Source organism: Octopus sinensis, linkage group LG7 (genome assembly GCF_006345805.1).
Source record: "Octopus sinensis linkage group LG7, ASM634580v1, whole genome shotgun sequence".
NCBI classification, from domain to species: Eukaryota; Metazoa; Mollusca; class Cephalopoda; order Octopoda; family Octopodidae; genus Octopus; species Octopus sinensis.
The window spans coordinates 39,556,863-39,584,633 of record NC_043003.1 but is presented as its reverse complement, the minus strand read 5'-3'; the positions used below and the strand labels follow the sequence as shown (position 1 = coordinate 39,584,633).

At 37.6% G+C, this 27,771-nt stretch overlaps 1 protein-coding gene across 2 annotated transcripts in view; it reads left to right on the top strand.

Annotated features, from left to right (window-relative positions):
• Positions 1-27,771, top strand: part of LOC115214188 (dynein heavy chain 3, axonemal-like) — a 257,372-nt gene that overhangs the window by 133,468 nt on the left and 96,133 nt on the right. The window contains exons 35-42 of one of the 2 annotated variants that reach the window (XM_036504718.1): positions 4,494-4,655; positions 7,181-7,306; positions 7,856-8,013; positions 11,517-11,597; positions 13,266-13,295; positions 18,682-18,865; positions 21,323-21,508; positions 24,569-24,795. In XM_036504718.1, coding sequence (XP_036360611.1) covers positions 4,494-4,655; positions 7,181-7,306; positions 7,856-8,013; positions 11,517-11,597; positions 13,266-13,295; positions 18,682-18,865; positions 21,323-21,508; positions 24,569-24,795 — 1,154 coding nt within the window. The remainder of the gene's footprint in view (positions 1-4,493; positions 4,656-7,180; positions 7,307-7,855; positions 8,014-11,516; positions 11,598-13,265; positions 13,296-18,681; positions 18,866-21,322; positions 21,509-24,568; positions 24,796-27,771) is intronic. The other variant, XM_029783288.2, reaches the window with a different exon arrangement.

Sequence of the window (27,771 nt, the reverse complement as noted above, 5' to 3'; positions counted from 1 at the left end):
GGGGCAGTTGCAGGTGGAGACGGTGGGGTGGCCAGGGTTATTAGGTTTGTGGATTTTGGGGAGTAAGTAAATAGTGGGGGTGTGAGGGGTGCTGACAATGAAGTTGGAGGCAGTGGGGCGAGACAGGAGGAGGAGATGAAGTCATGGATAGTGGAGGACACAGTCTGTTGGTCGCTTGGCGTGGGTCAAAGAGCAGAGGGCAGTAGAAGGAGGTGTCTTGAAGTTGGCGGAGAGCTTTGGCCTTGTCGGCCAGTTTTATGATGATGTCAGTGTGGTGTTGGAGATATCGAAGAGCGAAGAGTTCGACTGGGGAGATGTTTAGATGATGGGGATGCCTGAAAAAGTTAAACTGGTCCACAGTGCACTTGCAGGCAACCGCAAAAGGATGACTGCATGGAACTGGCCAAGACCTGGCGTCCACTGGGCTGGTTGGCAGCCCAGGTTGGTGAAGCAGTCCTCCTCATTAGATGCAGGTAGAGTGTCGTGGAAAAGCGCACGTCTGTCTGTTTGTGTGCTTACAACTTGAGAATTGTTCATCTGATCGTGCTGAAATTTTAAACATGGATACATGAGAGAGTAGAGCATTTTATAATCTAAAAAAGATTTTCAAAATTGCTAGTTTCAAAGTCGTCATTTCTGTAATCTTTATGTCCTGTTTGTTCCACTATTAAAACAACCAGTTGCTCAGACAGCCAGCACATACCATTTCCTTAGCAGCAAGGGGAATACAGGATGACAGCCAAAAACTGTCACTATGCTGTCTCTCTTCTTTCCTCTCTCTGTGGGGTTTATAATCTTAATCTTTAGTTACAGTTTTTCATTCAAACTACATAATAAAGAGAATTGTCAGATTAAGACAGTAGGGTGCTTTGAGGGAGAACCAAGTTACAGATTTTGATGTATAGGGAATCAAAAGATTCATTACTATTTTGGCTACAAATTAAACTTAATTTCCATTAACATATTTGCATTTCAAAAATTTAACAATCTTTTCCATGAATCAACTATCATAAAAATTTTATATGATGACGTCACATTTTCTGTGTGTGTGTGTACCTTAAAAGAAATCAGTCATCATGACACACACCTTCACTCCCTCATGCTATCTCTCCTTCTCACCTTCTTTCTCTTTCACATACACAGGTGCAAGCATGCTCTCACACACACACACACACACACGTTCATTTCATATAGACGTACATACATCTTTCACTTTCTTTCTGTGTTCTTTTTGCTTTCTCTTCTTTCAAATTCTGCTCTCTTCAAATAACATTTTTATGGATACAGCTGCTTACAAAAATAGGGATTAATGTATAATTTCTTTCTATGTTCATAATTTTTTTGTTTGCAATATTGAGAAAAATATGCCACCAAAGAAAAGACGTAATCTCTCCAGAAATAAGTATAAAGCAAGGAGGATTGTAGAAAATCGAAGGCGAGAGTCTGAAGAGAGAAGCTAGATGAGATTTTCTTAAGATCGGCAAATGCATGTTGCAGCACTTAATGCTGGATCATTAAATCAATGTTTTAATGATTAGACAGAGGTCCAATAGAATAGCTCTCAGAAACAGACTATGTACAAATACATTCTTCACAACTTCTGAAGATGTTTTCAGATATGATCCATCCCATTCTTATCAAAATAATAACTCTGTCCAAGTTGGTGTGCTAAACACAAATTGCCTTTTCTAGAGATCTTTTGAATTTTCAAATGATCTTCTAGAAGGCATTTCCATCCAGTCAAAGGATTTTCTGAACAATATCAGACAATATAACTCTGCAAATAACATCATTTGGTGCATCTAAGAAGATAGGTAAACATGAATTTACGACGTCAAAGTTCAAGGGCAAGTCTATCACTTCATTGGTTCCCTGTTACCCACAAATGAACTACCACAGTTCCTCCAAATTTACTTAATGAGTGATGTAGGACAACAAATCCGAAGGAGGTGTCAACATTTCAGATGATGGGTCATGTTAGACACAGCGCCAACTGCTGCAAAAGAGAGTATATCCACTGACAGCTTCTCGGTGCATTCAAAAATCACATAACACCCACAGGTTAGGGCCTGAAATACTCCAAACGGACACATAGCATGTTGCTTAATTGAATTATCCCATCACTTACTCTACAAATGTTTTGTTGTCAATGCTGTACTTTCCCATATCACCTGTTTCAACATATCTGTAATATATTATATACAAGCTATGCCATTCTAATCCCTAGCAATGCCAGGTGTCTCTGCTAGTATACATATATATATATATATATATATATACATGTATATATATACATATATACATATACATCTATACATATGCATGTATACATATACATCTATACACATACATATATACATATACATCTATACACATACATGGACCTGAAGAGGGACTATATTTAAATTGAATTGATTTTACTGTTATCAGTTTGAAAATATAACCATGAAACACGTGTAATCTTTTTACCAATTATATACTACTTATTTATTATTTTGTACTTTACTTAATTATTGGTATATGTTTTATTGTATATTTAATTTTTTCTATATGGTATGATTTAATTCTATCATTATTATATTATGGTTGAATTGCTACATGGTGGTTCTTCTCTAATTTATATACATATATAAAATATATATATATATAAAATATACCTTATTGAAATCAAAAAAAGGTTTCCCCAAAATTAAACATATTCATAGAAACTGATACATACAAGTATATGCACACATATATACATACAATTAACCCACATACATACTCTCAAAGTCACACAAATATTTTACCCAAACATCCCCATAAACACTCTCAAACATTCACATACAAATATACATATTGACCCTTACACTAAAAATACAATAAATTTCTTCAAATTCAGCAGCTGACCGAAGCAGTTTTTGATGAATTGGTTTATATTTTGATATCTTGTGTAGAAAGTGTAAAAAGTATGTTTTTTTTTTTTGAAAGACCATGTAGATTATTTTAAAAGACTTCATAAAATGTTGCAGAATAGAATGTGGCCTCTTGAGTGCAGGACCGATTGGGAGCAAGGAGTCCAATCGGCTGAAGGCTGGCCCTGTATATAAATATATATAAAATGAGAAAATATACATTTTATTTTACCTTATTGTATTGCAGTTTCATTTCCTTTACTTCTAATCCCATTACTTTTTACTATTTTATTTTAATTTTAAACATCCAATCTCCATTTTTTGTAAGTATACCCTGACATTTCACCACCATCTCTCTCCTGCTCTCACTTATACTTTGCTGTCTCACACACTCTCTCTCCTTCTCTTACTCTTCCCTCTCGCTAGGTAACCAAGTATCTCCTTTACATCAGCACACCTGTTTCTACTGCTTTCTTGTTACCTTTCTCTCTCTCTTCCTCTCTCCTGCTCTCTGTCTCTCACTCTTTTCCCTCCTCTCTCTCTTTCTCTGTTTCTCTCTCTCTCTAGCTGGGTAGCCATGTACCTTCTCTATAGCAGGACACCAGCTTCTGCCTTTCTGTCTCTCTGTTACACTCTGACCTTTCATTACCTGATACAAGATTACCTCCTCCAATGCCCCTCTCAAAATTCCTTGTCTTGCAAGTTACTTCGTGACTCTGCCAGTGCTGGTGCCAGTCCACACTGTGAAATGGTTGGCATTTGGAAGATGCGTCCAGCTATAAAAAACCATGCCAAAACTGACCTCACCTGTGCTGGTGCCATGTAAAAAGCACTCAGACCACTCTATGGCATGGTTGGTGTAAGACCCTAGTAACAGCTACCTAGTAACAGAAACAATAGACTAAGGCTTATAGCTAGAAAACTGTGACCTAGTTCCATCCCCTCCTTTCCCTGTCAATCATTTTCTGGTTTCTTCTCTCTCTGTCTTCCTTTTTTCCGTTTCTCTTCTATTATTTCTTTTCACTCCTCTTTCAATATCCTTATTACTTTCATTTCTGATTATTTTAACACATGACATGCATGTGTAGACTATGAAGCTGACAGCATTTATGATGGGGTACCCAGAAGTAACTTGGAAAAGGTCTTTGTGGTACAAGCCTGTTGTAGTTGAGGCTTCTGCTGCTAGAAGCCACTTGATCCCCCCCCACCACCACATGCATCAGTGTACCAGCGGGTGTTGTCCCAGAAGGTCATACTACCACATGGTGCATCTTTGTTTTGCAGTGCTTCTACTCTGTTAGTTGATTTTTTTGATGCCTGAAATGAAGGAACAGCATACTTCTGTGTAATTCTGTTTTCTGCTGGGGAAAATGGCAGCCAAAACAGTTGCCGTGCTTCAAACAGCTTACAAGGACACTGCCATGAGCAAAACACAAGTTTATGAGTGGTTCCCATGCTTTGGGAAAGGTCACTTGTTGCTTGGAGACCAACCTTGTTCAGGACAACTGTTGACCTTCTGAATGAATGAAAACATCATGAAAATTCATGATCTTGGAGGACCATCGCCATTTTATTGCTAACTCACTGTTATATTTTCAGATATTCCTCTGGCTCCAAAATCTGTTCCTCTTTTGTACGGTGTGGGCCATTGGAGGCATAACATCCACTGAATCTCGTAAGAGCTTTGATGAGTACTTCAGGACCCTTATAAGTGGCACAGATTCTAAGCATCCAAAACCTAAAAGTTGTAAAATCACCAAGGTAAGTATGACAGTCTAATTAATATATGTTTCTTTATTACCCACAAGTGGCTAAACATAGAGGGGACAAACAAGGACAGACAAACGAATTAAGTCGATTACATCGACCCCAGTGTGTAACTGGTACTTAATTTATCGACCCCGAAAGGATAAAAGGCAAAGTCGACCTCGGCGGAATTTGAACTCAGAATGTAACGGCTGACGAAATACGGCTACGCATTTCGCCCGGCGTGCTAACGGTTCTGCCAGCTCGCCACCTTTGTTTTGCAGTGCTTCTACCCAGTTAGTTGATTTTTTTGATGCCTGAAATGAAGGAACAGCATACTTCTGTGTAATTCTGTTTTCTGTTGTTTTCTGCAGTCTAATTAATATAATGTAGGCTATGGATATATATAAGTACCCCATTTTTAACTGCCTATAACCTCAATATAATTGACAAGTATAGGCACAGAAAGATACTTTTTCCAAAGGCTGAAACAACTGTAAGTGATTTTAATGATTCTAACAATTTATATTAATGTTTTTTTTAATAACTATTTGTATTCTTATCTTAAATGTATTGAATTTTATACTGTATATATGTATGTTATTATGGTTGTAATTTTGTTAATTAAATAATGGGGTGGGTGCCAAAGCAATACCATGTTTTTTGTGAGAAACTCACAAGTAAGGAAAGCTCAACGACAAGGTGTATTGCCATTGTGAAGAATCTAAATCTTTGGACTCCACAGATCTAGTTGTTTTCACCGAATATTCTCCCTCTAAGGCTTCAAAACATCAGACTAGAACTTTCAATTGACAATTTGGCCCTAGGGGATGAATTCTCAATGCACAATACTATGGATGTTATAAAAAATGACAAGCATGCTCTTGATTGAGTTGCGGCTCTGTCATGCCTTTTGAAGTGCTCCTGCCACTCAAAACGTTCCATATGACCCATTGCTTCATCTCTGCATGTTTGCCAAAGCATACTCAATGTTTCTATACCAGACTTCACAAGTTAAGTGTAAAATTTCACATTGGCTCTTTGTTCCAACTTCCTGTCCATGACAAAAACCACAAATTACAGCACTCATGAGATCACGAAAACACAAACTTCACAACTTGCAAAGTAAACACTGCAATGTCACTCTGCACACTTCCTTGTGAAGGTCACTGCTAGCTCTCACTGTGCAGTTTTTAACCTTTAAATTCAGATGCACATATCTCGGCTCAAATGAAACTTTATTAATCGAAATAAACACCATCAGAATCAACACATTTTTGCCAACGTGAAACAAGTTTATTTATGCCAGTAGCGTAAAAATCCTGCGTTCTGGTGGCAATGAAGTCGTTGAAGGTGTGATTGGCATCGTCTTGGTTTTTGAAGCATTTCTCACGCATGAAGTTGTCAAGATGCTTGAAAAAGTGGTAGTCGGTAGGCAAGAGTATAGGCAAGAGTGAGTATAGCGAATGAGGCAGAGTTTCATACCCCAATTCGTTCAACTTCTGCAGGGTCAGTTGTGCGACATGTGGCCGAGGGTCGTCTTGGAGAAGAATTGGTCCTTTTTTATTGACCAATGCTGGCTCTTGTTGGAGTTTCTTATGCATTTCATCCATTTGCTGACAGTACTTCTCTGCCGTAATGGTTTCGCCTGGATAAAAAAAAAGAAAAAGCCGTGATGGATGATACCGGCCACAGACCACCAAACAGTCACCATTACCTTCTTTTGGTGCAACTTTGGCTTCGGGAAGTGCCGTGGAGCTTCATCGGTGTTCAACCACTGAGCTGAGCATCACCAGTTGTCGTAAAAGAATCCACTTTTCATCGCAAGTCATAGTCCGGTCGAGAAACGGGTTATTCTTGTTGCATAAAAGGGAAGATGACACTTCAAAACAGCATCTTTTGGGGTTGTCGTTCAATTCAAGCACCAATTTCTCATGAATATTCGTTTTCCCAATCGCTTTCAAGTGGTTGGAAATTGTCATATACATTACGTCTAATCCAGAAGCAAGCTCTCGAACAGTTGTGCATGGATTTTCTTCGACTAAGGCTCTTAGTTGATCATTGTCAACATCCGATGGCTGACCACTATGCTTATCATCTTCAAGACTCTCGTCACTGCTACAAAATTTCTTGAACCACCATTGTGCTATACATTCATTAGTGGTTCCTGGGCTAAATGCATTGTTGATATCGTGAGCTGTTTCAGCAGCTTTTCGGCCTAGCTTGAGCTGGAATAAGAAAATTGTGCAAATTTGCTTTTTGTCCATTCAACGTTCCAGAAAAAATGGCCTAATTATTCAAAAAGAAAAAGAGTAACACGATTAGATAGAATGAAAACAAGCTTTAAAATCATATATAAAGTCAAAGTAATTTAACAAAAATTAATTTGAAAATGCATCATTTAAAACCAAAATTTAAAATTCCACAAGAACTTTCTTATAATAGGGATGAATTTTGCAACCCCTCTATGAAATTGATTGATTCCATTCTTGCTATCTCCACTGTACACCCTATGATCTATTTCTTGTAATCTTTTACAGAGTAATGCATTCCCTGAAAGAGGAACAGTGTTTGAATATTGTTTTGAGAAAAAGGGTTCTGGTAACTGGGTAAGCTGGATGGATACCCAAGACAAAGGAGTGCAGTCAATCCCTTCAAATGCCAAGGTAATTAAGAATCGTTTTCTTTTAGCCTCAAATTTAAAAAATTGTTTTTGCTTTTCTTTGTATATTTTATAATAAGTTTACATCTGTTTATCCTTCCTAGTTTGGTTAAAATAATGATCCATTTAGTAATGAAGGGCTATTTAAGGGCTTGTGTTGAGGTGTGGTCTTAACCAATGTTTCTCAAACAAAAATTCCACTTCCCACCATTCTGAAAAAATCTAAAAAAACTTTCTCTCCAACCTCATCATTAATGAGAAGGTATATTGGGTTTGCATCTATATAAATCTTTTTTACTGTGGTGTTGAACTGTCTGCTTTCTTTTCAACCTTCAGAGTCTCAATACTATGAGAAACACTGGTATTAACCTTTTAAGGACAATACTTTGACAAACCACCACCAACACCACCACCACCATCACCATCACCATCATCATCATCATCATCATCATCATCATCTTCATCATCATCATCATTCCTCTCACCTCACATGTTTCCTTCTCCCCTCACAGTCTTCTCCAATGGTAAAACAGTGTTTAACTTTATTGTTTAGGTCAGTGAACTGATTATTCCAACCACTGAGACATTATTTCAACAGTTTTTCCTCAACACATTCCTGTCTCATGAGGTACCACTATTACTGGTTGGTCCCACTGGTACTGGCAAGTCTGCAATTACCAACGGCTACTTGGTAAGACTACCCAAGGACATGTAAGGACAGGCGCTTGTTTCATATTTTCTTTGTTTGCAGATTTAAACCTCCATCTCCATCTTTCTCTATTTTTAGCTTTGTCTTACATGAACACACATATATATATATATATATATATATATATATACACATATGAGAGGGATGACCACTATGTGGACAATCCTTATGCTAGAAGTAGATCTGCTATGTTTTACCACTAAGAAATGTTCTCAAGAAAATTTAGCAAACACCAGAACGTAAGCAAGCAAGACAAATGAAAAGTAACAAAAATATATTTTTGTTACTTTTCATTTGTCTTGCTTGCTTACATGGTAAAACCATAGTGGGTCTGCTTCTAGCATAAGGATTGTCCACATAGTGGTCACCCCTCTCATTTGTATATAATACAATTTTCTGAACCTTCAGATTTTAATATGCTAGACCACTGGTTTTAAATTGATGTTAATCAAATTAATATCCAATTTTTCACCCTCATTTTAAATTTATATATATATATATTATATATATATATATATATATATATAATTTGTAATAATGAAGTTAAACCTAATAATGATATTTTGAAAACATTTAATATGTATGTTTCAGATCTTTTATGTATTATAGGAAATACATCCCTTTATGCATGGCCTTTTTCTGTTATAAGGTGGGAGCACTAAGCAGTGATGTATATAAATGCAATGTTATTTCCAGTTTGATATTTGAACTGGTAGTAACATAGCATTTATATACATCACTGCTTAGCACTCCTGTCTTGTAATTTACTTACAGTCAGCTGCTGCTTAGTGGTACCAGCTGATATACATGACTAGACTAACATAAGAGAGATTGTCTCTCTTATCAGCTTGCAGCACCACTGTTCAATCTCTGTGACTGAAGAGGAGATAACCATTTTGAAATGCTTGCATCTCACAGTCTGGATAGGTGGCACTGCAAGCTGATTTAGGTGTATTTACACCATTTGTCTACAGCAAGAAATTTTCTCCATGACAAAATACAGGGAATGGCTTACTCTTTTACTTGTTTCAGTCATTTGAGTGTGGCCATGCTGGATAACCATCTTTAGTCGAGCAAATTGACCCCAGGACTTATTCTTTGTAAGCCTAGTACTTATTCTATCGGTCTCTATTGCCGAACCACTAAGTTATGGGGACGTAAACACACCAGAATCGGTTGTGAAGCGATGTTGGTGGGACAAATACAGACACTCAAACACACACACATATACATATATACATGTACATATATTTGACGGGCTTCTTTCAGTTTCCGTCTGCCAAATCCACTCACAAGGCTTTGGTTGGCCTGAAGCTATAGTAGAAGACACTCACTCAAAGTACCACGCAATGGGACTGAACCCGGAACCATGTGGTTGATAAGCAAGCTACTTACCACACAGCCACTCCTGCTTGTTTATGAATTTAAACTTGCCACTGGCTTATTCGATCTAGTAACACCATTACTTCTTCAGTTAATACTTTTCAAAATATATTATTATGTGCACCTTCATGCATGATGTGAGTCCAAAGTCAAATGCACAATGGCAGCTGCATACTAGACACACAATGAAATGATCTGTTGTGTTAGTTCTCACCTTCATTGTTGCATGCTTTTCCATTTGACTGACTTGTTTTTCATTTTCATAAAGTCCAGTTCCCTTGTGAATTGCTTGCCTCAATTCAGACCTGTTCATGACCATGATTTCCCATTGTTCTTCATTAGTCTCACATTTCTGGAGGGATTTTTTCTTCAACTGGCCAGGGGAGAAGAGGTGGTGGGTTGCGTGTGCCTACCATTTCGGTTTGCCCTGCGCCTCACTTCGCGCCCAGGAAGCATGGCCCCTTTGGTGCCTGATACCGACTGAGAGTCCGATGACAGATGCAGGTTGTGCACTCTGGGTGTGCACGATGGTTGTAGCAGGTGCCAGTGTATTACGTTGGGACAGTGCCACCTACGACAAGTAGGCGAAGCCCCAGTGGTGCACAAGGCTGACATGGGGTCAAATCAAAGGGAGACTGACTGGATGAAACCGAGCTGCTCCTCCCTCAAAGGGTATAAGCTCTCTCACCACAACAAAGTAGTACCGGGTAGCCGCCTGCACATCACTAATTAGATGACGAGGCATTTGGTTACCTTAAGAGGTGTAGGAGTGGCTGTGTGGTAAGTAGCTTGCTTACAAACCACATTGTTCCGGGTTCAGTCCCACTGCGTGGCATCTTGGGCAAGTGTCTTCTACTATAGCCTCGGGCCAACCAAAGCCTTGTGAGTGGATTTGGTAGATGGAAACTGAAAGAAGCCCGTCATATATATGTATATATATATATATGTGTGTGTGTGTGTCTGTGTTTGTCTCCACAACATCACTTGACAACCGATGCTGGTGTGTTAATGTCCCCGTAACTTAGCGGTTCGGCAAAAGAGAACGATAGAATAAGTACTAGGCTTACAAAGAATGAGTCCTGGGGTCGATTTGTTCGACTAAAGGCACTGCTCCAGCATGGCCACAGTCAAATGACTGAAACAAGTAAAAGAGGAAAGAGCAAGAGAATTTTTTCAAGTCTTCTGCATTCAAGCTCTATGTCTCACTACAATGTAGCATCACAGTTCTAACATAAGCATCATACAATCTGTCCCTTTACTCAGAGAGAAAAAGACCTTTGATGCCAACAGCTGTTGTAGTTACCCTAAACTTATCCCAACTCATTCTTACTCTGGCTACTATATTTTTTTGGAGCAGCTACTTCCTCTTGTTACCTAGGTAACAAACACTATCAACTTCTAATGAGCCATCTGGGCATTTAAGAGAATATGATTTCAGTGTATTCATAGTACATACTGTTCCTGTGCATCTATCACATATGAAGCTTGCTTACTTGGTTAGTCTGACTGTGATTCCACTACATCTCTTGTGGGTTCATAGCTTATTTTGGGTACAGCGTTTGGAGTTCCTATGGACAGCCTGTCTTCAACTCTTCTGTGATGGCTTGTGGGACTATGATGAACAGAAAGGGACGGAGGACTGAACTTTGATGAACTCCTACCTTCACACTAAATTTATCACTAAAATCATTTTTTAGTTACTGCGTCTTTCTACATAGCTTGTATGGCCCTCAAAAGCCATTCATGTACACCTAATATATGTGTACATCTTCCATCACACATATATATAACACATTCCCACACACACACACACGCACATATGCACACACACACACACACACACACACATGCACACCTGTATATGTAATTGTGTAGTAAAATAACAGTCTGTTTTTCAGGACATTTCATGGCAGGTTAAAATATCGAGTCTGTATGTGTGTGTGTGTGTGTGTGCATGCATGTGTGTGTGTGCATGCGTGTGTGTGTGTGTGTGCATGTGTAAATGTGTGTTTATATATGTATGTGTGTGTGTGTGTATTTATGTAGTCACACTTATCCTGTAGACATGCTATCGAGCACATACATACATACATCCGCTTGAATTATAACTTTCATTTTACAGATACATTCCAAACTGTATGAACTTCTCTGCTAGAACAACAGCTTACCAAACCCAAGAGATAATTATGTCACAACTTGACAGGTAGGATGGTACTTTTGTCTAGTTTTTGGCTAGAACACTTGTAGAGTGAGATAAAATGTGATTTTGAGTGTTTCATTAATTAGTTTCATCTCCTTTACACATCTAGATCCTCTGTAGCAAGATGATATATTTGTAACCTGTTGCTTTTGTGTTTTTTTTAAGACAAACAGCTGTATTATCTGATCCAAGTCTTACATGTGATCCTGTACTAACAGATGTATCATCTGAGCCAGTAGTAACAACTGTGAATTGACCCACTACTGCTATGTAGCTCATGGATGTGTGTGCATCCACACAGACAGATACACACACACACACACACACACACACACACACACCATTTAGTCCGAACCCTGATTGTGGTCTGCATATGGTGAGTATCGAATGTGATCTAGTAAGTATCAATGGCTCTTACACTTGTTCCATTGATAATGAACTTAATCCTTGATCTTGATCAGATGATACAGAGAATGGGAAGATTTTACTGGAAGATACAGATCATCTTTTACTCAGTTGTTTGTTTTGTCTCTCTCTCTCTCTCTCTCTCTCTCTCTCTCTCTCTCTCTCATCTATTTTATTTCTAAATTACCCTGACTATTACTCCACTCTCTCTGTTAAACACCTTCCTATGCTCACAAGCTTTCTTCATATTATAACACTTCCTCATCTCTTTTTTTCTTACTACCAATACTCCTGTTTCATCTCTCACTCAAACTTACACTCATATACAATGTTTCTTCTAAGCTGTGCATGAGTGCATGTGTGAATACTCGGCAACAAGAGCACGAAGGAAAAAATGATGTACACTTGGTCTTCAAGATATAATTCAATTTTTTTTATCTGAGGAAATTAATCATTTAATTTCATACTAAAATTATAAATAGTATGCTGTTCAAAATGGTGTAACATTTACTTAGGTGGTTCATATGGCATTTGAATGATACTTACTCACATGGATGTGTACATACTATGCAAAGAAATATAGAAATTGCACACAGGTAAATTTATGTACACACTTATAGCAAAAGACTAGAGGGAACATTGGTTGTATCTATTTTCTCTATTCTCTCAAAGTCTCTTTGTCTTACTTACACTCTACCTCTTACAGTCTTCATTGCTCACATCATGTCTCACCCATTCTTACTCCATCTTTCCATCACCACACCGTCTCTCATTCATTCACTTCTCCTTACTTACCACATCATCTCCCACTCTCTTCTCTCATCTTCCTTTCATTCATTAAACCAAATTTTACCCTTCACACACTCCTTCACTGTCTGCCTGTCTCTTACTATCTCTCCCTCTCTCTCCCTTCCTCACTCTTTCTCTCCATTGCTCCTATCACCTTTATGCCAACACATTTCCAAATACCTCCATTATTCACTCATTCCTCTTACCTTACTCACTCACTTGCTCACTCACTACACCATCACTCATTTCCCCATTCTCTCTTTCGCCTTTCAGTAATTAAGATCATCATTTTGTCTCACCTCAACCCTTTTTTTTTTCACTCCCAAATTTCCTTAGCACAACTATCTACCACCATTATTATTATTTTGGTCCAACCCTTACCAGCCCTGCAGACAGCATCTCTCCACTCTAAGGCAATGCTACAACTGCTGTCAGCAATATCACTTTGCTGTGTATAACTCTACACTTTTTTTCCAGTGAATATGCTAAACTGTCTTATCAGAAGAAGTAAGTATGAAATAACAGAGCTACTGCACCAAGCTCTGATATTTTCCTTAGCCTGCCTACAAATTCACCAAATTTCACCAAGTGATTGTAGCTCACATATGAATCTCACATTTTTATCAGCTGGTCTTGAATGTTTACTTTTATATATATATATATTCTTATTTTTGTCTATTTGTGTGTGAAATATATTTTTTTATCTTTTAAACCTCTTCTAAGCAATTTTTAGTTTTCAATTTGATTTGTTGGGAAACATATATATACATATATATATCTATATCTGTATATCTATATATCTATCTAAATCTCTCTCTCTTTCTTTCTCTCTCTCTCTCTCTCTCTATATATATATATATATATATATAATCATCATCGTTTAATGTCTGCCTTCCATGCTAGCATGGGTGGTATGGTTTCACAAGAGCCAGCCAGGCAGATAACTGCACCAGACTTCTGTGATTGTTTGGCAGGATTTTTACAGCTGGATGCCCTTCCTAACACCAACCACTCAGCGGAGTGGACTTAGTGCTTTTTATGTGGTACAAGCACAGGTGAGGTCAGTTTTGGCAAGGTTTTTACAGCTGGATGCATTTCCAAACACCAACCACTTTACGGTGTAGACTGGGTGCTTTTAAGTGGCACCTGTATGGACAGGGTCACCAAGTACTTCCAAGACAAAAAATTTTAAAAAAACTTTCAAGGGGTAGGCAGCATAGGAGGAGGTGATCTTGAGTCAGATTATGAAAAGTTATCATGAGACAGAAAGACAGAAACAGGTGTCTTGCTGTAGAGGAAGTAGAAGCTAACCGGTTGGAGAGAGAGTAGGATGTATGTATGTATATATGTATGTATATATATATGTATGTATGTATGTATGTATATATGTGTATATATATGTATGTATATATATGTGTACTAGCAGTATCGCCCGGCATTGCTCGGGTTTGTAAGGGAAATAACTATAAAGCATTTTTAGATAGTTATAGCCAAAATATAGCAAAAAAATGGGAAAAAAATGATGGTAAATTTTTTTGAGAGTTAAAAAGGTGGAGTTGCGTCCCCTAGACAGTCTGTGGTTTGTGTTTCTGATTCTCGACCCCATGTTGAATTTATCGATTTTTTTCAGAACTGGGGGAACTTTTCAAAATTTTCGCTGCGTTAGTTTTGAATTATGACATTGGGCTATGTGTGTGTCAAGTTTCATCAGAATCGGTTGAAAGCCGTGGTCAGGGTGAGGGTACAACCAAACAGACACACAGAAACACACACAGACAAACTGCCGTTTATATAGAGAGAGATATATATGTATGCATATATATATGTATGTACATATATATCTATGTGTGTATGTATAAGTATATATATATATATGTATGTATATATATATATATGTATACATGTATATATATATATATATATATATATATATTTCAACAATTGAGGGTAAAATTAATTAATTATTAATCAATTTCACCAAGTATTCAGTATGCAAAGGGACCATTTAAGGCGAATTCAAATTATTACATTATATAAAAGGGCTTAGTAAAATAAATTACTTTGCCACATACTGAACTCATTAGAAATAGTAGCCAAAAAAACTTTTTTAAAACTATTTCTAATACTTAAAGAAAATCTCTCTCTTATAGTGTTTGCTCAATTCAACTCACGAAAGTATGGGGGTAAAGACATTAAAAAATCAAATGCATATATATATATATGTACGTATATGTGTGTGTGTGTGTGTATATATATATATATATGTATGTATGTATATGTATATTTTTTGTAAGAATACTAGTGAATATGTACATCAACAGGGACAAAAAAACGGAGAACATGGTACACAATTACAAATACAAACAACAAGAATATTACAACAGGTGTCTTTCTACTGAGAACAAATCAGATTGAGCTGGCATGTATGAAGTGAAAGCCTAATGGCAGGAACATAGTAGATGGACATAAGAGGTGTTGATGGTCAGCAGTCAGGCCAAGAAAGAAAGATCATGGCTGGCTGGACACCGGTCATGTGGAAGGAGGAGAGAGGGGTAGGGGGCAGTGGGATTGAAGGATTAGAAAAAAATCGAAGACAAAGGGCAAGGTACAGGGGAGAGAAAGAAACGTGGGAGTTATAGAAAGAGAAGTCCAATAAATGTGAGAGAGAGGGGGAGCAAGAAAAAGAAAAGTGGAAGAAAGTATGAGGGGTACTAAAAGATAGAGTAAAAGAGTTGTACAAAATTTAGTTACAGATCGAACTGTCTCAAGTGTAAATGTCAAAAACAGTAATGACATCTGGTAACTTAACTGAAGAAAGAAGGCTATGAATGACCCATCCTTTTTTCCCTGTCCTTCAAATAGCTGTTTCTCCTGTCTGCCTTTGTATCTTCTATCTGTTCGAATGTTTTATTGTCCTCTATTGCATTTTATTACATAACTGACTTCACAATTTGGGTATTCATAACTTATAGGGAATTCCTAAAAACAAGATCCTGTGAAAGACAATTCGGTATTCTCTGTAAATGCACAAAAACCGTTTTAAGGGATACATACTTTGTATTGTTGTTATTGGATGAGTGAAACAATTATGAAAATGGAACCAAGGGATAAGCCCTGCTTTCCCGGGAATTACTGGGTATGTCAGCTAATATATATATATATATATATATATATATATATATATGTATGTATGTATATATGTATGTATATATTTATATGTATATATGAGGGCTGAAATGTTGCTCTAATTGATTACTAGAAAATGCTAAATTTTTACTGTGACCAATCAAGGGCATTTACTCCCTGAAGCCCTCTAAACTCCAAAAATGTGGGATTTTTGCAAATTTTTTGCTACACCGGAATTGCTCTGACACCGGCATCGGCCACAACTATGACCTCACTTGGCTCGACAGTTCTACACAAGCACAGTATACAAACATGTGCGCACACGCACACACACACACATTTTGTTTTAACTCTCCTTCTGTTGTTACTGTGACTCTGTTTCCATTTCACAAACACGTGTTGTTACACTGTCCTGTTGTTACACCACCCTTGTTACACCACCCTTGTTGTCACACATGCTCTCTGTATGCAATGATGATGCACTGCTGTCTATTCTCATATTGCAATTTCATCTTTAACTCTACATCTAGAATGGATTTTAAGTCTTCTGTTCTCCAGCTGTGTTTCTCTTTAGTGTTAGTATCTTGTATTTACATAAACAGTGCTCAGTAAGATATAGAGAGGTGTTGTCTTAAAAATTCTCAAGTAGCAGAAATTCTAGTGTTTATTTAGCCTGACTAATTTCCTTCTTGTTTTTATTTAGACCCCTTTATGTTCAACATTGAAATCCTACTTGGGATTGACTTCACTTTCCACTCCTCCAAGTTTAATAAAATATGTACAAGTAATATAATGAAGTCAAATTTAGCAATTATATTTCTTCTTTTGGAAATTTAATCCTCGTGTCAAAATTAGTAATCGGTAATGTTCAAGAGATGTCACATGTAAATAAGAAGTTAATTTATTTTTATCTAAGCAATTAAATGTTGTGTAAGTTATACTATACTATAGTCTTCAGAGTTAAACTGGTCCCACCTATAACAATTCACTACTTAAATGGACTATGATACAACAAAACTTGACTGAAAAATGACTTCACCTGTTAAGGTAGAAACGGCCTGGAACAATTTTGGATCAAACACATCTAAGTTAACAACAATTGCAGCATGGAAGGTGTTTATCAGCCATTTAAGAAACACACAAAAACCGTTAGATTCACTTCAATATTTGAATTTAATTTGTCAAATGCTGACGGAGTTTTGTCAGTGAACAGGTCGTGGTCTCAAAGCCCCGAAAATATTTTGACAAATTAAATTTAAATGTTGAAGTGAATCTAATGGTTTTTGTGTGTTTCTTAAATGGCTTACAAACACCTTCCACACTGCAATTGTTTTCGTTCCAGCACACGATCTCAGATCAGGTCACTTGCTATGCAAGTACATCTCCATAACATCTAAGTTAGTCTAAGTTTAACATGTGGGATTTACTTTCAGCGTTATTAGTACTGTCATGTCAATATGAGTTGGCACAGCGATGTCATTTTGTCCTCACTTGAACAAGTATAGACTGTTTCCTTGCATGTATTAATGACTTGATTGAATGACTTTTGTCACCTGCCGCAGTGTGTGAATTCCAATCACAATTTGTCTGATTGTTAGCATCGTGTGACACCAGCTTCGTTTTTTCATTGTCTTCTAATCAATCACAAGGCTTCTGCTATGTCACCACTTCATCACAAACTTAAATATGACTTCATTTCATATTCCACTTTAGTGTTTGGCATTGTTGCTGTTGTTGTCATTTGCATCATCATTTGAAGCATGGGAATGTTGATGTTTTTGAACTGCAACCTTTTGAGATTACATTCAACTGTTTGCTATCAAATTACTCCCGTATTCCAAAGCTATTTTACTACTAACCATGTAACGAAACTCCTTATAATATCAAGTATTCTTTTCTGAAATCTTTTATAATTGATTATGCCATCTGTTTTACTCCTACTTTATATATGATTGGATCTGTTGCTCTTTTGTGTTCATAGCAAATCTTTAATATTTCATGGGTAATGCATATCACATTTTTGACATCCAATTAGTATTTGCCTTGAAATGTTAAATACACATAGTACCCACTTGACTTGATAATCTTCCTTTCTTTAATACTATTGGGTTGTCCACAAAGTTTGCGCCGATTTTTAAAGGAAAGAAAAAGGTCAATAAATACTTGCCATTACATTTTTAATCAATTAAATATGAACCATTTTGTTGCACAATGTGTCTCCATCTTTTCTTTAACTTGAAAATACCCTCTTCCCAGAATTGAGGTGGTTTTGTGGCAAAGAATTCATCAAGGTATCTTTTTACATCATCCAAGGAATTGAAATTTTTACCATTAAGACTATTCTTCAGAGACCTGAATAAGTGGAGCAATATCTGGTGAATATGGAGGGTGGGGTAACACATTCCAGCCAAGCTGCAGCAATTTTTGTCTGGTTCCCAAAGCATCAAGTGCCGAAAATGAACTTTCTTATCTTCCATTTTAAAGGGTTACAGAATTAACACATATTATAGGAACATAAACCTTCTTCCATGAAAAGATAGCTTAAACTGTGCTCTAAATATAGGTGCAGTCAAATTCTATTTTATGAAATCAACCATGTTCTAAAATAAGTCGAAAGGTAAGCTACTATAAATCGGCACGAACTTTCCAGACAACCCAATATTATCAGCATTTCATAATGATAATATTCTAGTCAAAGCTATTGAAAATACTTTACATATTCATCATGTTCTGTGTGAGTTGATGTGGTGTTTAATGTGATTTCTAGGCGGAGGAAGAGTGTCTATGGCCCACCAGTTGGGAAGAAGCTTATCATATTTGTAGATGACCTAAATATGCCAGCAAAGGAGGTATACGGTGCACAGCCACCAATTGAACTCTTGCGACAGTGGATTGATCATGGTCACTGGTATGACAAACGGGACACATCAAAAATATTTCTCAAAGATGTGGTAAGTATTTTTCTCTACTATAATGGGCATTATGTCCATCTATCTGTTTGTTCCCTCTTTACAGTCAAATGGCTGGACCAATGGTCACGATGTGTTTTGAGATTATAAAAGAGGTAATCAGGAAGGTTTTTAGCAAAAAAAAAATGTGGAAAAGTATGATTATTTAGTGGATATTGAGTTTTGTAATAATAATAATAATAATGATGATGATATCGCCTTTGATTTTTTTGCTAAATTTCTGGCAACGAGAATTAACTCTGGATTTCCACCCCCTATAGTATGTGTTTTCAGTGAGTTTTGATTTGCAATACTATCCCTTTATTTCCTATCATGGATGGGCAGATTTGCTCTCTTACTATAATGGGTGTTATGTCTGTCTGTCTGTCTGTCCAGTCTATCTCTTTGTCTGTTCCCCTTCATGGCCACCTAGACAGACAGATGGACGTAATACCCATTATAGTAAGATAGCAAAATCTGCCCATCTACGATGGGCAGATTTGCTTCCTCTTCACAGCCAGACAGCTGAACCAGGTGGTTGTGATATTTTTTGGGATTACAAAGGAAGGTTTTTAGCATTAAAAAATCAGAAAGTATGATTATTTTGTGGATATCAATTGACAAACCACCTTTGCATTTTTATTAAAAATTCATCAACCACAAGTAACTCTGGATTTTCATAGTATAGTTAGTGGCCCCATTGTAGATACAAAGGGGGTCACAAGGACAAGTTAATAATGAAGATAAAGTGGGAAAATTGTGTGTCAGTATATAATGTGTGTGATTATTTAGTGGATATTGAAATTGTGTCAGTCTTGAGCAGGATTCAAAATGAAGTGGCTGTTGTTTATATCTCCATTTTGTCAATCAAAATAACCCATGGTACCAGAACATTCAGACATTATTCACATAGAACCGTGAGAGGTAAGACTTAGTTTGATATTTTGCAACCCTAAAGATTCCGCTCGTGCATTCACAACAAACAAGGCACAGGGTCAGATTTTAGATCATGTAGGTGTATTTTTACTCATTCCGATGTTTACACATGGCCAGTTATATGTTGCTATGAGTAGAGCAATGGACTACAGTAATTTGAAAATTAGTGTCGACCAAACAGAAAGTATCGTCCACAAAGAAGTTTTGTAACCATATTGATATTATCAAATGGAATATGATTCATAACTTAAATAAGGACATTTGTGAACTTTGAATGTATAAGAGTATAAACAAGCATAAAATAGTGTAAACAACTAAAATAAAAGTATATCTGAATAATATTTTTTCTTAATACTTTTTATGTAATGGTCGAAGGAAGCTCTGGCTTTCATTTGGTGTGGTCCACATAACCACTTATGATACAGAAGATGGGAGCAAATTTCAGTTCAGGAGTGTATCATCATCACATGTCACTTAGTTGCAAACACATGTCACATAGCTGCAATAGAATGCTGTATCACTAACGATAATGTGATTTCTCTAAGACATCACCCAGTAATCTATAAAGTTCATTTACATATTTATCAATACATACTGCTGTTATGACTTCCCTCCCTCATTTTATGCCTCATCATAGATGGGTAGATCTGCTAGTATTTCCAATGCTTTTTCACAAAGTTGTTTTTTCTCTTTCTCTCACTGTCACAGTTACCACAGGTGATGGAACAGTTTTTCAGTTGAAAAAAAGGTCCTGGTGGCTTGCTCTATGGAATGGATGTTAATATTTTTGATATAATAGAATATGGTAACCCTATAATTTGACAGTGTCTATCTGTTATATCTACACACAATATTAATATATTTAGTCAACAACTTCTATATTTAAAAGTCTGTATGTCTACATCTACTCACTATATGTACCTGTTTAGTCAATATCTACACAGCCTATACATGAGTCTGTCTACCTATCCCCTCATCATCTACACACTGTATTTCTCTGTTCAGTCGACATCTACATACAATGTCTGTTGTCAATGCAGGCAACGTCCCCACATTTTATCTCACTATCAACAAGCTACACACAGTGTCTGTTCAGTTAACATCTGCAGTACTTAGCATTCAGGTTACTCTGTCAAATGTAATGCTTCTGTATTCACATCGTTTTGAATCAATCAGGTATTATCTTGCAGTTTCAATATTTTGATGATGTGATTGTTTATTTTTACAATGGCACTGTTAGGTAGGTGTGAGAGGCTGAATCTGGCCAGTTGAAACATACAATATGGGACAGACATAGCTGGCTTAAATACTAAAGGGTCAATCTTTTGTTTAAACTTTGATGTCACTACAAAAACCATCCTACTTGCTGAAATGCATATGATTATCATATATTAGTAAAAATGCATATGATTATCATTATATTGGTAAAAATGTTCATGATAATAATAAAAGTAGAATGGTTGCTACCACTGTTGATGTCTTCATAATTCTCATCATCATTATAATTGCTTTTCTTTATTGTAGTTGTTTGTGTCAGCAATGGCTCCACCTAGTGCTGGCAGGCAGCCAATTACAAATCGTTTTACAAGGCATACAAATGTCATAACCATCACTGAGTTTGATGACAGTACTCTGAGCAGAATATTTGGAATGATTTCAGATTGGCATTTTGGACGAGGTTTTGAGTCTTCATTTATGCGGATGGGCAAGGTAAGCAGTTTTGTTTTTCCTTTTCTGTAACTGCTTAATATTCAAGCAATCATAACTGATGGAGGCACAATGGCCTAGTGGTTAGGGCAGCGGACTTGCGGTTGGAGGATCGCGGTTTCGATTCCCAGACAAAGCGTTGTGTGTGTTTATTGAGCGAAAACACCTAAAGCTGCATGAGGCTCTGGCAGGGGATGGTGGCGACCCCTGGTGTACTCTTTTGCCTCAACTTTCTTTCACTCTTTCTTCCTGTTTCTTGAGTAACACTGCAATGGACTGGCATCCCATCCAGCTGGGGAGAACACATACGCCATAGAAACCAGGAAACCGGACCCATGAGCCTGACTAGGTTTGAAAAGGGTGCAAAAAAACCCAAAAAACTCATCACTGATGGTGATCAACTTCAGTTTCCATGTTTTTGAGGTGAAGTAAGTTTCTGCAATATACATCAACTAAATCATCAAATAATGTTAATAGAATTGGCTTCCTGCCTTATCAAAATAAACATTCGTCATTGTTGATGTGTTGATGTTGTCACTACCACAACTATTGCCATTACTGTTGCTGCTGCAGTTGCTGTCTCTGCAGTCACTGCAGTTGCTGATCTCATCACTGCCAGTCTTGGAACCTCACCCGTATCAATGTCACCAGTTTTGGAGAAGAGCCTGTGTAAGTCACAGGAACTGCCCATCCTTGGTTGCTTCTAGTGGAGACTTCTCTGTTGAAAACTTTTGAGCTAAATCTCTGATCTGAACAAAACTTCTTTCATTCCTCCAACTAAACAAAGGGATCCCGAAAAGAGTTTTAAGTGCTACATTTTCTTTCCTGATTTAAAACCCTTAGAAGACTAAAGAAAAGTCTTATTATTTAACTTTGTCCATTTATCCTTTTGCTTTGATTCATTCCTTTGACTCAACCATTGAGATGCACCAACTTCAAGGGTTTTAATCAATTATATCTGTACCAGTTTTTAGTCTGGTACTCATTTCATCAACCTCTATTTATTGAACAGCCAAGTTAACCAGAGTTACTCCTCTTCTTTGAACTTCAATACCACTAGCATTTACATTGATATGCAGAAACACATATATATTATTTTCATTATACTTCCATTTATTCATGATGCTATAGGTTTATAGGTTGTATGGCAGAATGAGATGACTGGTTATGGCTGTTTGGACGCTGATGATTTGGCATGGGTCACTGGATATTGAACCTGTTTTGGTGACCATACTCTATGATACGGGAGGCAAACACATAAAAACACACACATGCACATAAACACAGAAATGTACACATATAGATAGAGTGAGGGAGAGGGACATTATGCATGAATACTAACATAACTAGATGCTTACACACATAAACAAAGAGAAAAAGAGAGAGGTGGGGAGAGAATGAGAGAAGCATTAAAACATCTGATTCCAAATAAGTCAGTGTTGAATTAGCAATGGCAAATAGGCAGGGCCAAAACAGACGTACCAAACTGTCTCATACCAGTTGTATGGATCTCACAACATCTTGCTTCTTATTGTGCTCCTCCATCACACTGCAACAGTGAAAAACCACTGATCTTTGTTCATTTAACATGCGCTGGATACTTTTCATATCACCTCTCGTTTTACATGCGTTGGATGCATTTTATTGTATGACCAACACTAGAGAGGTATGAATGAAAGGGACTTCTCTACACTGTAATTTTCCTTTCTTTTTCAGAGTTACCACTCTCCTCTACAGATTGCCCGCACTGCAGCTCACAGAGTCTATGCATTCCCTGTATGATCAGAGCAGGGCCCTTTTTGAATACTGTTGGGTTTGTTTTTATTGCCCAAGCTTGTCGACGGATCACTTTCACTACAGCTGAGAAGCTTCATTTTTTGATGATATTAGGAGAAAGTTTAGTTGCAAATAGACCCACAGTAGCAATCTAAGCCTGCTGGAAATGGGGGTGGTGGTTTCTGTTGTTTTTGAGGGTAAGAGCCCATGATAGTGATATGGTGGGTTTCTTCTCATATGTAGTTATGTATTTCTTTATTGCCTACAAGGGGCTAAACATAGAGAGGACAAACAAGGAGGACAGACAAAGGGATTAAGTTGATTACATCGACTCCAGCACATAACTGGTACTTAATTTATTGATCCCGAAAGGATGAAAGGCAAAGTCGACGTAGCAGCAGACGAAATACCTACTTCTTTAATACCCACAAGGGGCTAAACACAGAGAGGACAAACAAGGACAGACAAATGGATTAAGTTGGTTACATCGAACCCAGTGTATAACTGGTACTTATTTAATCTACCCCGAAAGGATGAAAGGCAAAGTCGACTTCAGCGGAATTTGAACTCAGAATGTAGTGGCAGACGAAATACTGCTAAGCATTTCGCCCGCCGTGCTAACGTTTTTGCCTGCTCGCCATCTTAACTTTCTTCTCACATGTAGTTTCTGTCACTCAAAAGGTATTGTTCAGTCTAAAACTGTGGTAGAAGATATTTACCCAAGACACTACATGATAGCATCAAACCTCAAATCCAGGTAGTTGCAATGTAAACCTTTTAATAATACAGTCATACCTATACTTGCTCTATGGTGAAGTCTTGTTGGGATCGACGTACGCCTTCTCTGTCTCTGGATGAAATATAACAAGCATCAGTGGTATACTGGAATCAGCTGCACTTCCTACACTTCTCTCCTCAAAAAAAAAAAAATGGTATCTCTCTGCAAATCTTCCTCTTTCCCTCTGCCTTCCCCCACTTCTCCTTTTTTGTCATAATTACTCTATTTGTGGTGGGGAATTTTCAGAAACATTATTGTACAAATCATCTTTCATAAGAGAGATGTAGTCATGTGAATTATCCTCAGTGATATGATTGGTCACTTATTCTATCAATCCTGAAAGGGCGAAAGACAAAGTTAACTTCAGCAGGTTTGGATTAAATAAGTACCAGTAATATACTCTGGTTGATTCAAAGTACTACACTTGTCCCACAAAATGTGAGAGTGTGGGGCAACTATAAGGAAAAAAAGAACTCTTATTATCTGTCAACTTTTCTTCATATTGCCAGCTTATGGTTTCTGCGACAATGGAGGTGTACAAGAATGCTATCGTCACCTTCCTACCAACGCCGTCCAAAAGCCATTATGTATTTAATCTGCGTGATTTCTCACGGGTCATCCAAGGTGTACTGCTTGTTCCTCCTATCAACATGGTTGAGACAGACAAGGTAATCCGTCTGTGGGTACATGAAGTCTACAGAGTATTCCATGATCGTCTCATTGATGACACTGATCGGTCAGTACAGTTTTTATTTCTTTTATGTTTCATTACTATTTACTCTCTCTTTTACTCTTTTACTTGTTTCAGTCATTTGACTGTGGCCATGCTGGAGCACCGCCTTTAGTCGAGCAAATCGACCCCGGGACTTATTCTTTGTAAGCCTAGTACTTATTCTATCGGTCTTTTGCCGAACCACTAAGTTACGGGGTCATAAACACACCAGCATCAGTTGATGCTGGGGGGACAAACACAGACACACAAACACACACACACATGCATATATATGCATATACATATATACGACGGGCTTCTTTCAGTTTCTGTCTACCAAATCCACTCACAAGGCTTTGGTTGGCCCAAGGCTATAGTAGAAGACACTTGCCCAAGGTGCCACTCAGTGGGACTGAACCCAGAACCGTGTGGTTGGTAAGCAAGCTACTTACCACACAGCCACTCCAGCGTTGTTGTCATTTTGTTCTTGTGTAACCCTAGGTCAGTCCTGATTGAGTATATCTATGATAAAATGTATTCCAGTCTCAAGCCTCATCGTACTTCTTTATTTTATTTTTCTCAGGCTGGGTATTTCTAGGATTACATTATTTAATGAGTCCTTACTTTTTTAAGATGGTTTCTTTTATCTTTTACTTGTTTCAGTCATTGGATTGTGACCATGCTAGGGAAATGCCTTGAAGACTTTACCCAAACAAATTGATCCTAGTACCTGTTCCTTTTTTAAAGTCTAGTACTTCTTCTATTGACCTTTTTTACTGAATCACTAAGTTGCAGAGACATAAACAAACCATCGCTTGTTGTCACATGGTTGGGAGACTAACACAAATACATACATGTATATCATCATCATCATTATCATCATCATCATCATCGTTTAACATCCGTTTTCCATGCTGGCGTGGATTGGACGGTTTGACTGAGGTCTGTAGAGCCAGCGGCTGCACCAGGCTCCAGTCTGATCTGGCAACGTTTCTACAGCTGGATACCCTTCCTAATGCCAACCACTCCTAGTGTAGTGGGTGCTTTTTACGTGCCACTGGCATGGGAGCCAGTCAGGCGGGCCTGGCATTGATCACATTCAGATGGTGCTTTTTATGTGCCACTGGCACAAGAGCCAGTCAGGGAGTACTGGCCACACACACACACACACACACACACATACACACACACACACACACATACACACACACACACATATGTATATATTTATATACATATACATATTGGTGGTGGTTGTCTCCTCCTTATGCAGAGTTTGACCACTTCTTGTACCTACACCTTAGAACCATCATGGTATCTGATGTGGCTTTTTAAACCACATACACCTTGTGGTGCACCTGAGCACTGTATACAATAATTTCATTATATTCATTATATAAACCAGACAATGTTTTGAAAAGACACCCACATAGATTGCATACCCGATTTGGATCATCAAGAGCTACAGTTAAGTTCTGATCTTTGGGGATCTTAAAATGTCTTTCGAGGCCTCTGTTAGATTTGAAGACCTTCTGGCATACATACATACATACATACATACATACATACATACATACACACACACACAAACATACGTACATACATACATACATACATACATACACACATATGTACATACATAAGTACATACATATGTATATACGTATATCTATACACATAAACATACATGTAGTTTTCAATTCAAGAAAGACGATTCTGCAGTGTCTTACTGAACAACCTGCCTATACGATTTGTTTATAGTGATAAAATGCTTGTGCTGCTCATAAGCTCACACTCTCCATCAAATCTACATTGCCTGTTCAGGTGCTTGGTAGGCCACTCGCTAGGTAGATGTTGAAATGATCATAGAGCAACATGAGAAGAACAGAACAGAAAAGAATGCATTACTCAGTCCAGGAACTGAACTCATGATCTCATGTTTGTGAATGCAATACACTAACCACTAGTGCATATGCCCTCATACACACACTCACACACACACACGCACACACACACACAAGGTGTATGTGTGTATGTATATGTGTATGAAAAAAGAAATGAATAAAAATGACGTTTCTGATAATTTTTTCCACTTTAATGATATAAAAAGCACCAATCGATCGTGGCCGGTGCCAGACCCCTCTGGCACCTGTGCAGGTGGCACGTAAAAAGCACCCACTACACTCGTGGAGTGGTTGGTGTTAGGAAGGGCATCCAGCTGTAGAAACACTGCCAGATCAGACTGGAGCCTGGAGCAGCCCCTGGCTCCCCAGACCCCGGTCGAACCGTCCAACCCATGCTAGCGCGGAAAGCGGACATTAAACGATGATGATGATGATGATGATGAAGTCATTAGATGTTCGTAAATTATATCATGATAGGCACAGGAATGGCTGCCAACCAAAGCATTGTGAGTGGATTTGGTAGAGGGAAACTGAAAGAAGCCTATTGTGTGTGTGTGTGCGTATTTTTTTTTATGTGTGTGTGCCTTTGTGTCAGTGTTTGTTCCCCCACCATCACTTGAGAACCAATGTTGGTGTGTTTACATTCCTGTGACGTAGTAGTTTGGCAAAAGAGACCAATAGAATAAGTACTAGGTTTACAAAAAATAAGTCCTGGGTCGATTTCTTCAACTGGAACCCTTCAAGGTGGTGCCTCTGTATGGCTGCAGTCAAATGACAGAAACAAATAAAAGAATAAAAGAATTGTTTTCCTTTCAGTGATCAGAGCTTGTTTCATACAGAGAAAGGGTCTCTGATTTGGGACTAAGTTTCTTGCTTAAAAGCAATTTTCAAATTGTTCTTTATTTGGTGTCTCAATTTTTGTATTCAACCTTTTGTTTATATACATATATATATATATATATATGTGTGTGTGTGTGTGTGTGTTTTTCTATGTGTTGTTTTGTAACACACTCAGCAACACCCTGACAGAAACTAAGAATATATTAAAGGAACTCTGATATGAAAAATCACTTACTCTTTTATTCTTTTACTTGAT